The sequence below is a fragment of the Jaculus jaculus genome, chromosome 1 (genome assembly GCF_020740685.1).
Source record: "Jaculus jaculus isolate mJacJac1 chromosome 1, mJacJac1.mat.Y.cur, whole genome shotgun sequence".
Classification (NCBI taxonomy): Eukaryota; Metazoa; Chordata; class Mammalia; order Rodentia; family Dipodidae; genus Jaculus; species Jaculus jaculus.
The window spans coordinates 85,617,681-85,630,924 of NC_059102.1; the positions used below are offsets into that span (position 1 = coordinate 85,617,681).

General features: G+C 38.9%; 1 protein-coding gene across 7 annotated transcripts in view; it reads left to right on the forward strand.

Annotated features, from left to right (window-relative positions):
• Cntln (centlein) overlaps window positions 1-13,244 on the forward strand; it is a 292,751-nt gene that overhangs the window by 199,728 nt on the left and 79,779 nt on the right. For 3 of the 7 annotated variants that reach the window (XM_045135495.1, XM_004658429.2, XM_045135506.1), the window contains one exon: window positions 147-327. In XM_045135495.1, coding sequence (XP_044991430.1) covers window positions 147-327 — 181 coding nt within the window. Of the gene's footprint in view, window positions 1-146; window positions 328-13,244 lie in introns of those variants that run through there. The other 4 variants (XM_045135520.1, XR_006633803.1, XM_045135491.1 and 1 more) reach the window with 3 other exon arrangements.

The window sequence follows — 13,244 nt, forward strand, 5'->3', positions numbered from 1 at the left end:
TTGCGAATCACCAAATGCCCAAATTAAACTTAGAGCTCCTTGTATGATTGTTACATAGTGTTATTTGGTTTTAAACTTTAAAGAACTAAATATGACAAATTTCATTCTTGTATTTTATATCCTCATTTTCTCCTCATTTTTAAAAGCAGTGATTCTGAAACACAGAATTCTCAAAATTTGGGAACAATTATTGTGGAAACATCTGAGAAAATAAGCTCTCTGGAGGATGACAAAAACCAGAAAGTAAGTGATCAAATTATGGATGGCCAAAGTCAAGGAAAAGAAGTGGAACAAACATATTCCAGTGTAGTCAGCAAAACCCCAAAGGTACAGAATATCTCTTTTCTTTCTTTCTTTCTTTCTTTCTTTCTTTCTTTCTTTCTTTCTTTCTTTCTTTCTTTCTTTCTTTCTTCCTTTCTTTTTTTTGCTAATATTCTTTCTGTATTTTGGTTTCTTAAGAATTAACATAGGCATTACAGTATAGCAAAGGAAAATAATCTGGTTTTTGGTACTTTTAACCCAAAGGCAGACTGGGAAGTGTATATGTCCCTGAGAAGCCCTGTTTCATTTTGGAATTCATTCATTGTAGCTTTGAGGAAAATCTAAAATTCATGAACAGAATTAGAAATGAACAAGGAAAGTAAATAGTGCTAGGGAGTACGGCTCAGTGGTGTGTGCAAGGCCTTGAGAAAGGCCAAAAAAGGGAAGACAGTTAGATGCCTGTTGATGCCCTGAATCCCTTCCAGAGAATTATTAGGTAACATGACTCATTTCTATTTCCCACTTGACAGATCATCACAGGTGAACAATTTCAAACACAAGTCCATTTAAGCATGTACAGCATGGAACTAGAAAACCATTACCTATCCAGTTTTAGTACTTTAGGCTTATACTAAATGTAGCTGTGGGCCCTGTCCAGCAGGGAAATTTTATAGAAAATCCTAGTTCCTTCTAACAGTGGTCACCTGTGGATATTATGAAGGGGAAATGTTTTGTTCTTAAGTAAACTAAATCATACCTATGGGGTCAAAATACAGAAGTGTCAAAGCACCAAGAAGTCAGCCATGACATCTGCTGTATAAACAGCAACATTGTATTCCCTTGTCAAGCCAATCTGTGTAATGCTTCCAATCCATTTCTCCATCCTGGCAAGGCCTTGATTTCCCCAAATTCAAGGTTCCGGTTGCATACCATGACATTACTGGATTGAGCTTCCTGGTTTTTTTATTTGCTATATAGGTATTCTACCCTAAATGTAATTAATTGCAAATAATCTCTTCAAGAAACCCTTATAACAAAATACCAAATTCCCTGTTAACAAAAGGGGTAGTTAAGCCAAAATAGACAAGGAATTTGTCAAAACACAGATAGCACAAGATAGCTCTAACCTCAGACCATACTGCTGAAGGAGGCATCTCTTATGGCAATGTTATAATTATGTCTTATGCATTACAATTTCAATCAATGATTTCTTTGATACTGATTATATTTGAGTCTTTAAAAATTAAATCTTCTTTGAGGTAAACAGTAAACACAATCATTTTTGAATAATATTGAAATATTTTACTTTTCTATGTTTGCATAGATAAAACAAAAATAAATTGTGTTTCTATATTTTATTCTATATTTATTATTTATTCTATAACCTATATATAGAATGTTATTATATATTTATCTATTTTATTCTATAGTTAGCAAAAATTTTAAAATAAAAGGGAAAGAAAGCTGGGCATGGTGGCGCATGCCTTTAATTCCAGCACTTGGGAGGCAGAGGTATGAGGATCGCCATGAGTTCAAGGCCACCTTGAGACTGCATAGTGAATTCCAGGTCAGCCTGGGCTAGAGCGAGACCCTACCTTGAAAAACCAAAAAAAAAAAAAAAAAAAAAAAAAAAAAAGGTGGGGGAAAGAAGAGGAAAATAATTTATAAATTTGTGAAATATGCCCACTAAAGAAATTGCTGCTTTTACATTTGCTTTTGTAATTGTAAAGCTATTTACTATAGGTCTGTTCTTTCTGGTTGACTAATGACAAGCACTTTTATAGAATTATCATTGTGATTGAAGTAAGAGAAGTAGAAGCAAAATAATTAGATAGCCTGTATTATACATGAGAGACCCTATCATTTTAAAAATAAATGACAGCAAAATAAGCAATAGCAATGGCAAGGGGAAACTGGCTATAATACCTATAAGCCCACCCCCCCCCAAAAAAAAATACACTGCCTCCAGGAGGCATTAATTCCGAAATACCCATCAGCTGGGAACTAGAATTAAGAAACCTAAGTTTATGGGGGCACCTGAATCAAATCACCACAAGATAGAACAAGGAGAGACTGGACAATGCAAAATCAATAACCACAAGGTAAACATCAAACTTCTGCAGTTCAAGTCTAACATCCATAACCAGTGATGATAGTCTTTAAATTTTCCATCTCTCTAGCTTGGCTAATTAGCCTGGGAAAACTTGCATCTGCAAGCCAACAACACTCCATGGTAGCCCTTGCACAGTCCTACTACTCTGAAAATATCTTTAAGTCTCATTGCAAAGCATGTCTCATCTTACAATGGCCTCACTGTACTCTCCATCAGGGACATTGCCTGCTCCACTTGCTGCATCTCAGCTTGTGCTTCCATGCATTTTTCATGATTCAAAAATCAATACCAGGTGTGTATAGACACAGCCACAGTGTTAATCAAGGAAGGAAATGAGTGGTGCCTTGAAGAGCAGCTTTATTCCTTCCAAAAGAGTTTGCATTTCTATCATTCAATCTTTCCTGTGGGGAATCACCTCAGACATCTTTCCATTGTTTTAATGTAGAGTAGTTAATGGTGGTAACTTCTGTGTCAGTAGCAGCTTCAGTAACCTTAAACCTGTCTTTGTGCCTGTAATTTTAAATTTGTTTGAATTTTTCCAACCTTAAATCTTATATCTTTCAGTTCTATATCTTCTTCCAAGATCCTCAGTCCATTACTTTCAAATTCAGCCTTGATCAAACAGTCTGAGCATTGGAAGAAGATGTAGCCAACCATTATGCCAGTAGCCTAGCTCCAGTAAACTTCTCTGCTTTTTCCCCTTTGAAAGTTAATAAGCCAGCACAGTTCTCTCTGCATCTGGCATTTTTAAACTCTCACAGAATAGCCCATAAAACTTGGCTTCTTGCTCTGGAACACATATTCCTTTGCAAATATCAAGTCCATTCCCAATCCTCCAGAACAAAATTTCCAAAAGACCTTTCCACATGGTCATATTGACTGTGAGCAACACTCCATTATTCTGGTATCAAATTTCTCCAGACCAGACACAGTTTATGGGCCTGTTATAGGAATTAATGAGTCAGTGGGAATAATCAGGCAAAATCCACTTCAGAAAGAGAGAGAGAGAACCTTTATTCATGTGTGATCCTCTGCTGGCTAATGCCAAAATTCTGACAGAGACCATGAACTCAGATTGTGCTGGACTTATATACCTTTGAAGTCCTTTATCTGAATTCTCCCACACTTAGAGAGGGGAGAGATTTGCATCCATAAGGGTTCTATCAAATAAGGTTAAGTATAGGTAGCTGCCTCCTGAGATAAGGTCGTGATATATTGTCCCACAGGGTCAGGCTCAGAATCATGCAATTCTTGTTAGCCACTATCATAGGAATCTCCCCACTACAGTTTCAAAGAAGGGAAGTGTAACATCTGTTACTTCACTGGAAGTCTTAGGTACATTTACATTTCTTATAGATACATTGATTATATTCCATCTAAACTAATAGAAGCTAGGAAGATTAAATATATGGTATTCCTTCAATAGTCTCCCCCCTTTTGAAGTCTTATCAATTTTATATTAAGATTTCAACTTCTATAAATCTGTATCTTCTTGTTTCATTGGCCTATGATAAGATCTTGGGCTTTAGGTACTTCACATATAATATAGCCTTTATTAGGTTGAGATATAAACTGTCCATGCCTATTCTTTCCAATGTGTTCATCATGAAGTGATGTTGTATTTTGTCAAAAGCCTTTTCTGCATCTATTGAAATGACTATGTCATTTTTGTGTTTATGCTTATTTATGTGGTGTATTACATTGGCATATTTATGTATGTTGAACAAACCCTGTGTTCCTGGAATGAAGCCTACTTGATCAAGGTGGATAATGCTTTTGATGTGTTGTTGAATTCAGTTTGTGAGGATTTTGTTCAGGATCTTTGTATCTAAATTCATCAGGGAAATAGGCCTATAGTTTTCTTTTCATGTTGTATCTCTGTCTGGTTTTGATATTAGGGTGAAACTAGCTTCATGAAAAGAGTTAAGGAGCTTCCCTGTTCTCCAATTTTGTGGCAGTTTGAGAAAACGTGGTTCCAGTTCTTCCATGAAGGTTTGATAGCATTGAGCTAAGAAGCCATCTGGTCCTGGACTCTTCTTTCTGGGGAGATTTTTGATTACCTTTTCAATCTGGATGGGTGTGATAGGTTTGTTTATGAGATTAATCTGCTCTGAGTTTAGCTTTGGTAGGTGGTATGTGTCCAGGAATTTCTCCAATTCCTCCAGATTATCCAATTTTTTGGAGTATAGGTTTTGGAAATAAGTCCAGATTATTCTTCCAGTTTCACTTATGTCTGTTGTGATCTCTCCATTTTCATTTCTAATTTTGTTAATTTGAAGCATCTCCGTTTTTGTTTTTGTTTTTTTTGCTTGATTGTATTGGCCAGAGGAACAACTCTTTGTTCAATTAATTTTCTTAGTTTGCAATTCATTAACTTCTGCTCTGATCTCAGTTATTTCTTTCTGTCTGGAGATTTTTGGGTTGGATTTTTCTTGTTTTGCCAAGGACTTTAGGTGGATGGTTAGGTTATTGATTTTAGATCTCTCTTTGTTATGAAGGCATTTAGTTTTATATGTTTTCCCCTAAAGATTGCCTTCATTGTGTACCATAAGTTGTTGTATGATGAGTTCTTATTGTCATTCAGTTCTCAAAATTTTACGATTTTTATTTTATCCACTACCCATTTATTGTTTAAAAGTGAGTTCTTCAGTCTCCAGGAGCTTATGGAATTCCTGGCACATCTCTTATTGTTAATTCATAGCATTACATCATTGTGATCTGATATTTGTAGGAAATTATGTTGATTTTCCTAAATATATGGAGGCAGGCTTTATGTCACTGTATTTTAGGGAACACACAGCAGACTGAGTGGCCTATTTTTCTGACCCATCCTGTTAGCTTATGTTCTTTATTTTTTTTAATTTTTTCCTTAGTTTTGTACTCAGTGAATACAGTCAAGTTGGTACCATTGTTAGCCTCCTCCATGTCTTCCTCCCGCCCCCTAACCCCTCCGTATTGAGGTATATGAGGCATACATTGTGGAATTAGCCCTCTGTTATGGGTAGAAGGAAATGTCTCAACATATCATGACCCAATGTGTGTCTCTGACATTCGTTTCACCCCCTCTTCTGCAAAACTTCCTTGAGTCATGTTGGGTTCATTTTAGGTCTGCTTCAGTGATGGGGTCTTGGGGGCCTCTGTGTCTCTGGATGTCTTATTTGGTAGGAGGTGATTGTTCTCTGTGTCAATCTCCTTCATCCTTATGCTGGTTCCATGTTCACCAAGAAAATAGCACCCTTGCTTGTTTTGCAAATTATTCTTAGTTTCAGCTGGGGCTTTTTTGAGGTATGATGGGATGGTTCTCTCCTTAGGATCTGCATCTGTCTGAAAGAGAGAAGGAGATTCTACAACTGAGAGTAAATTTAGCACCAGATAAATGGAATAACCCTTATTTTTTATAGAGAATTAAATAGGTGTAGGCCCTTTTGTAGCACATGATTGGTGATAGCTTGATAATGGAGAGTGGGTTCATTTTTGGAAATGGTTCTGTCTTGTTTACCACCTCCAGCTATGGACCCTGTTCCACTGAGCAGATCATTTAGTCAAATCAAGAGCAGTTGGTTTCCCACCACGGCTATGTGCCACTATTGCACTTGTGTCAGCATCACGACAAGTTATTTGTTGCTAAGTAGGTTAGACCATGAGTTGCTTGCACATATATTGGTCATTTTCCCCCAGTCATACATGTAGCACCCTCTGGCACTAGATGCACTGACTGTCTGGGGACTGACTCTTTTCCAGCTTTCAGCCATGTCACTCCATGTTACTTGTCAACTGCATATGGTGTCTCCAGCAGTAAGGTCTTGCCACTAACCTTTGGTGGGTCATCCAGTACTCTGACAGAAACCTGTCATTCTTTTAGGAAACCTTGTATGTCTCTCTGATCAAAAGCTCATTGTGGATGATAGCCACCTGCTGGTACTCAGAGTTACAGGTCAGTGCCCAAGAGAAGGAAGAAAAAGATAAGTAATATAAAAGAGTTAGAGAGAAGAGAGAGAGAAAGAAGCTGTAGAAGATTTAGGTCAGTCTTCATTGTACCCTCTCCAGTGCCTTGTGACTCACGTGTTCCCTCCCGGGGCCTGGTGAAGGTCAACCATTTGGTCTACCTTTTAGGATTAGAATTTTATGATACCATTGCCATTTAGGTCTAGATTTGTGCATTTCTGGTCTTATATTGAGGTCTTTGATCCATTTGGACTTGAGTATTGTGCATGATGAGATGTGCTGATCAAGTTTTAATTTACTGCATATGGTTATCCAGTTTTTCTAAAGCACCATTTGTTGAAGATGCTGTCTTTTTTCCAGCCTATATTGTTAGGGCCTTTGTCAAATATAAAGTAGCTGTAGTTGATTGACCCAGTCCAGGTCCTCAGTTCTATTCCATTGGTCTATACTCCTGTTTTTATGCCAGTACCATGCTTTTTTTTTTTTATTACTATGGCTTTTTAATATATATTTAGATTAGGTATGGTGATGCCCCCACAGGTATTTCTTTTGCTGAGGATATGCTTGAATATCTGAGGCCTTTTGCATTTCCATATGAATTTTGAGATCATTTTTTCTATCTTTGTGAAGAACAATGTTGGGATTTTAATTGGAATTTCATTAAATGTGTATATTGCCTTTGGTAAGATTGCCATTTTCACAATGTCAATACTGCCTATCCAAGAGCATGAGAAGTCTTTCCATTTTCTCAAATCCCCCTCAATTTCTTTTTTGAGTGTTTTTATGTTTTCATTGTATAGATCTTTCACTTGCTTGGTTAACGTTATTCCAAGGTATTTTATTATTTTATTTTTGTTGCTATTGGAAATGGGACCATGTCCCTTGTTTCCTTCTATGAAGCTAGTATCACCCTAATTTCAAAACCAGGCAGAGATGCCACAAGAAGAGAAAACTACTGGCCTATTTCCCTGATGAACTTAGATGCAAAGATCCTGAACAAAATCCTTGCAAACCAAATCCAACAATACATCAAAAGCATTATCCACCTTGATCAAGTACAATTTATTCCAGGAATGCAGAATGGTTCAACATAGGGAAATCTGTCAATGTAATACACCATATAAACAAGGTTAAACACAGAAACCACATGATTATTTCGATAGCTTATGTCTCTTTAATTCACCCATCAAGAATTAAGTGAATGGGTGAATTAAGGCCCTTAATGTTTAGAGTAATAACTGTGAGATTTGATTTAATCCCTGCCGTATTGTGGTGGTTTATGTGGTTTGGGGTTTTCTTGGGCCTTGTAGTTTTTTGAGCCTTCTCTGAGTTTGGTTCTTGTGATCTTCTTCTTGCAGTCTCAAGTTTGGTTGTTTGACTCTTCTTTGTGGAGAATTCCCTGAAGTAATCTCTGCAGGTTTGGCTTGGTGTTCATATAGTTGTAGCGCTGACTTTTTTGTGGAAGGTTTTTCTTTCACTGTCTATTTTGAGGGATACTTTTGCTGGGTATAGTAGTTTGGGTTGGAAGCTACAGTTTCTTAGACTTTGCAGTGTTCCATTCCAGGCCCTTCTGGCTTTCAGCGTTTCCATTGAGAAGTCTGGAGTAATTTTGGTGGAGTCACCTTTATATGTAATGTGTTGTTTCTGTATAGCAGCTTTTAGGACTTTTCTGTTTGGAGTTCTGATAGCTTCTTGTATCTTTTTGTGTTTTTTGTTTGTTTGGTTGGTTTTGTTTTTTATTTTTGGTTTGTCAAGGTAGGATTTCACTCTAGTCCAGTCTGACCTGGAATTCACTATGTACTCTCATGATGGCCTTGATCTTATGGCAATCCTACCTCTGCCTCCCAAGTTCTGGGATTAAAGGTGTGCACCCCTACACTGGGCTCATTTCTTGTTACTTGATGAGACTCCCTTTTGAGAGGGTGGGAAAGTTATTTTTTTAATAATTTTGTTGAATCTTCATACCTTTGATCTGAATGTATATCCCTTCTCATATAGACATGATCTGAATGTTGGGACATGTTTGGGTAGCCCACAGTTCCTTAATGTTCTATTTACAAAAATTTTTGAATTTATTCAAACTTTTGGACTCATGAACTGTTTCTTCCGTCTTGCTTTCCAGTTCTGAGGTTCTGTCCACATGAATGACTCTGGTCTTGAGAGATTCTAGAGAGGTTTGGACTTGTTCAATTTGGTTTGTATTTTTTATTGCCATTTTCTGTATATTACCCATCACTCTGTTGAGTTCCCTTTACACTTCATTTTCTGGTTTTCTTAATGCTTCTTGGAATTCTTCCTTACATTTTTTATGTCTTCATTGAGCTTAGCTAGCTGATTATTGAGGACCTCTTCTTCTTTCTTTCTCTCTTTTCTTTCTTTTTTTTTTTTTTTCCTATTAGGTCTAATTCAGCAAGGACGGCATTCATACAATTGTTAGAGCTTTGTTGCTTTTCTAAAAGTACTGCTAACTGTTTGGCCAGTGTCGCATACCTTGTGTCTTCATTGTCCACATTTAAAAGTCCCCATAGTTTTTTACCAATCCCAATGATGTTCAAACATCCCCATAGTCCAAGATCTTTTAACTGAGCCATAATACCAAAAACAACCTCAAAAACCCTATAATGGCACAGAATAAATATTCACATTGCTAAAGATGGCATTGGGCATAGCAAAGAAACATTCAACTAATACAAGATTTAAAACAACAAGGGCAAACATTAAACTCAAATTCTAAGTCTAACAACTCTAGTGAGTGACAAGTCTCCAAGTCCAATAAATCCAACCAGCAACAAGTCTCTGGCAATCCAATTCTGCCCCTCCAGCTAGGCTACTCACAGTCCTGGAAAACTTCATCACGGCCGGCAGCTTCCCTTGGCAGCCATTTCATGTTCCTGCTATCTCCACTGGGTCTCCAATGCAAGCCATGGTCCATCCTCACGGCTCCATGGGGTCTCCATGCAGGCATCCAGCAAACCTGCTTCACACTGCTCATAGCCATTTCCAAAACACAAGACTGTGTTGCAAACTCAATGACCCTCTCCTGCATTTCTTATACTCCACAATACCAGGTAGGGTGCTAATTTGTTAATCCAAGGGGGAATAAAGCAGACTTTAAAGAACAGAACACTCCTTGAGCAGTCAGGTCCCTTCAAAAGAGTATACATTCTTTCTGTTGCCCCTGTGCAAGTAAGCTAGCCCAGTCTCAAAGATTGTAATCTCTCAGTTGCAGCTGAATGGGCAATAGTTCACCCAAAGATTTTTCTTTTTGTGCCATATCCCTACACCAGTACATTTCTACACAAAGCAAGCCTGCACAACTTCTCAGGACATGGGCATAATTGCAAGCTTCTCACACAAGCTGCTAGCAGTCCAAGCAAAGCTCTTTCTCACCCTCATAAGCCAAACCTCACAGTCTATAGTTCTTACTGCATTCAGGTCTTGCAGCTCAGACCAGAATAGTCCATCAAACTGTACTTACAGCACTGCAAGGCATCTCTTAGGCCAAGGTTTCAAATCCTCCCACATTCCTCTTGAAAATCAGCTTCAAAAGGCTGAAGCCACACAGTCAGGTGTCTAGCAGCAATCCCACTTCTGGTGCCACTTTACTGTTGCAGTCCGTTTCACATTGCTGGTAGAAATCAACCAACCAAGAACAGCTTCTGGGAAAAAGAGGTTTATTTGGCTTACAGGCTTGAGGGGAAGCTCTATGATGGCAGGGGAAAACAATTGCATGAGCAGAGGGTGGACATCACTCCTTGACCAACATAAGGTGGACAATAGCAACAGGAGAGTGTGCCAAACACTGGCATGGGGAAACTGGCTATAACACCCATAAGCCCACCCCCAACAATACACTTCCTCCAGGAGGCATTAATTCCCAAATATCCATCAGCTAGGAACCTATCATTCAGAATACCTAAGTGTATGGGGGATACCTAAATCAAACTACCAGTCTCTTAATTGTAATTAACTTTATTTATCTAAGTTAACATCTCTTTTATAGATAAAACTTGTTTCTCTCACCTGTAATTGTCATTTTTGACAATTTTTTTGATCATTGGATATAATATTTGTGTCATTATAAATGTCATGCCACATACAGAAAGGTTGTATAAGGTGATAGCCAGGCTGTGGGGGATAATAGACTTAATATAATCCAGGGAATTATGTTTTTGGTGACTGTGATAAGCATCCTTTTTCCAAAGAGTGGTTTCTGTGCCTGACCAACATACAAAAAGGAACCAAAACTGAAATTTTTAAAAGCTACACTTGTATTATTAGAACTTCATCTTCAGCAGTTAAGAATTTATTGCTGTCTTTCCAGAGCCTAATAATCTTGGGCTATATTTGCCCCATAGAATAGTCAATTTGCTGTCTTTCTGTATGTAACCTGGCATCTCTGTGACCAACTGAGACATCTTTTGCTCTGGGTTATAATTCTCAATAGTTTTTTTTAATTTTTAAGATATAAAACCAGTTAGGATCTTTTGGTCCCTTTTAAATAATTCAATAGCAAATAACAGAGAAAGGTACCTTACTTGGCAGATCCAAGATGACCTTTTGTCCATGTATTTGTATAATTAAAACAGTTTCATGTTCCATCAGGACAAAAGGAAACTATGCTAAAAGGAAAAAAGAATTTCTTAAACACATTTTTCCCAGTTGTAAATTTTGTAACAATTTTCCTTTTTCTAATCAACCCTAGTGTGTCTGATGTTCAATAGCATTTTATTTTCCTCTCAAGTCTTCTGAAGATCCATCTCTTCTTATTTACCCTGGTCTTTCTCCCGTTATTTACTCAGTGGGGTCATGAATGCATCAGCCAGTCTCTGTGGGGGAACAATGTCTTAGAATACTCTTTACCACTTTATCATAGGACTTCAACATAACTGAAGGATTTATGAACCACTGACCTCCATAGAAAAATTCTTTTGGACCAAAAAATTTATAAGCTCAGGATAGCCAGATTTGGCCTTGGAGTTATCAGGCCACCTGGAGAACAGCTTTAATCCCCTCTCAACAGGCAATTAGTGAACAAAAGGAGAAGAATTTATCTTCCCATTATCCATTTCCAAGAAAACGAAACAGCCAGAAGTTTAATTTTGTCTCAATCCCTCCCTCATCTGGAACTTCTTTAGCAACCCAGAAATCTCAGTGACCCTCCCCTCACAGTTTTAGTGTTTTAACTTCTGATGAACCCTAACCACTGAGGAGCACAATGAGATAGCATAAACCCTGCAATGAGACCTCCATTACAATCTGTCTCCTTTTCTCAGCTCCCCCATTGTCCATTTTTACAGGCCAAGGGAGACAAAAGCTACTGAAACAGCTACAGAATTTTTTTTTCACAATTTCTATAAGAAGTTCCCTTTTGGTCCTCAAGGAGACCTGTAATAGCTTGGGACACACCCTAGCACCCAACTTTTTATATTAACTTCCAGCACTGGAGAAATAGCAAGGACCAGGGGCCCAGGAACACAGTAGCATTGGCCCAAGCTCTGTCAAAGCCAGTCTCCCTGTTCCCTTCCCAAGAGACTCAAGCACAGGGCTTGCCCTTTGTGCCATTCATGGGCTCCTAGGTCTGCCAAGCCTCAGCCTGAGATCTCAGTTCTTTTCCAGGCTCTACTCAAGGGGAAGAAATGGGAAAAATTTGTTAACAGCCTCAGACACTCACAGACACACACACACACACATACACACACACCACTACGAGTCATCACAGTGCCTCCCCCCTTACTCATATGCTCATGGGTTGAGGATGCTCATATACATTCACATACACACACACACAAAAAGAGGCATCACAGTGCCTCCCCCTTCCTGTGTTTTCCTTCTGGTTTCAGTGATGCATGCCAGACAAGGGATGGGTTGTCACCTCAAAAGGAAGTCATCCAGATGCTTGTCTGGCCATGGCCCGGAGGAACTTTGGCAGTGCTTAGTCGAAGCAGGTTCACCTTGTGACTTGTGATTGGATTCTATTCCAATCCTGCAATGAGACCTTATGCCACTTTCCTTGGTACTGCAGAACAAGCCCATTCCAATCCTGTGGCCTTAGTGGGGATCTTAAGGATGCTCAATCATAGGACTACAAATTTGAACTCAGAATGCAAGTGGACTGAGTCATCCATTCACTCACACATTTACACAGTGGTTAAATTATAGTTCCCTCCCCTCTTACAGGAATTCTCTGGCTGTCAGTATGTGCACTCCTCTTAATGGTCTCCTGTTGGGCCTCTGTAAAGCTTTAACTTTCAGCTTTGAATACATGTGGAGCCACCAGTCAGCTCCAAACAGATATGGAGTAACTCTGAATACACACAGAGCAGTCCTGTCAGCTCCAAATACACGTGGATCAGTCTGATAAGCTTTGAATACACATGAAGCAGTCCTGTCAGCCACCATTTTGACCCTGTATACACATGGGGTCTACCCGGAATGACCCTGGAGCTAATGAGGCTCTATCCCAGTCTGCTTTCTGGTTACCCCAGGACCTACATCAGCCATGTGTCTGGTGGTGCTGTCCATCTTTTCTTCTAACTCTGGTTGGGAACTCAGGTGCCTTGGGAGGGCAGAGTGCCAATCTGCCTGGAAAACATCAAGGAGCACAACTTTCCAAATATCTCAGAGATTCTATCCCCCACAGCAGCTCAGCTGCCCATGTCAGTGGCTCAAAGGGCCAAGAGTTTGCATGCAAGACCCTCTTGACTCAGTTTCCCGGCCAATGCACCAGCTATGTTATAGGAATTAATTAGTCAATGAGAATAATCAAACAAAATCTACTTCAGAGAGAGGGCAAGAGCAGACCTCTTCTGGCCAATGTCAAAACCTTACAGAGGCCCTGAACTCAGATTGTGCTGGACTGATATACCTTTTAAAATCTTTTGTCTGAATTATCCCATGCTTAGAGAGGGGAGAGGTTTACATC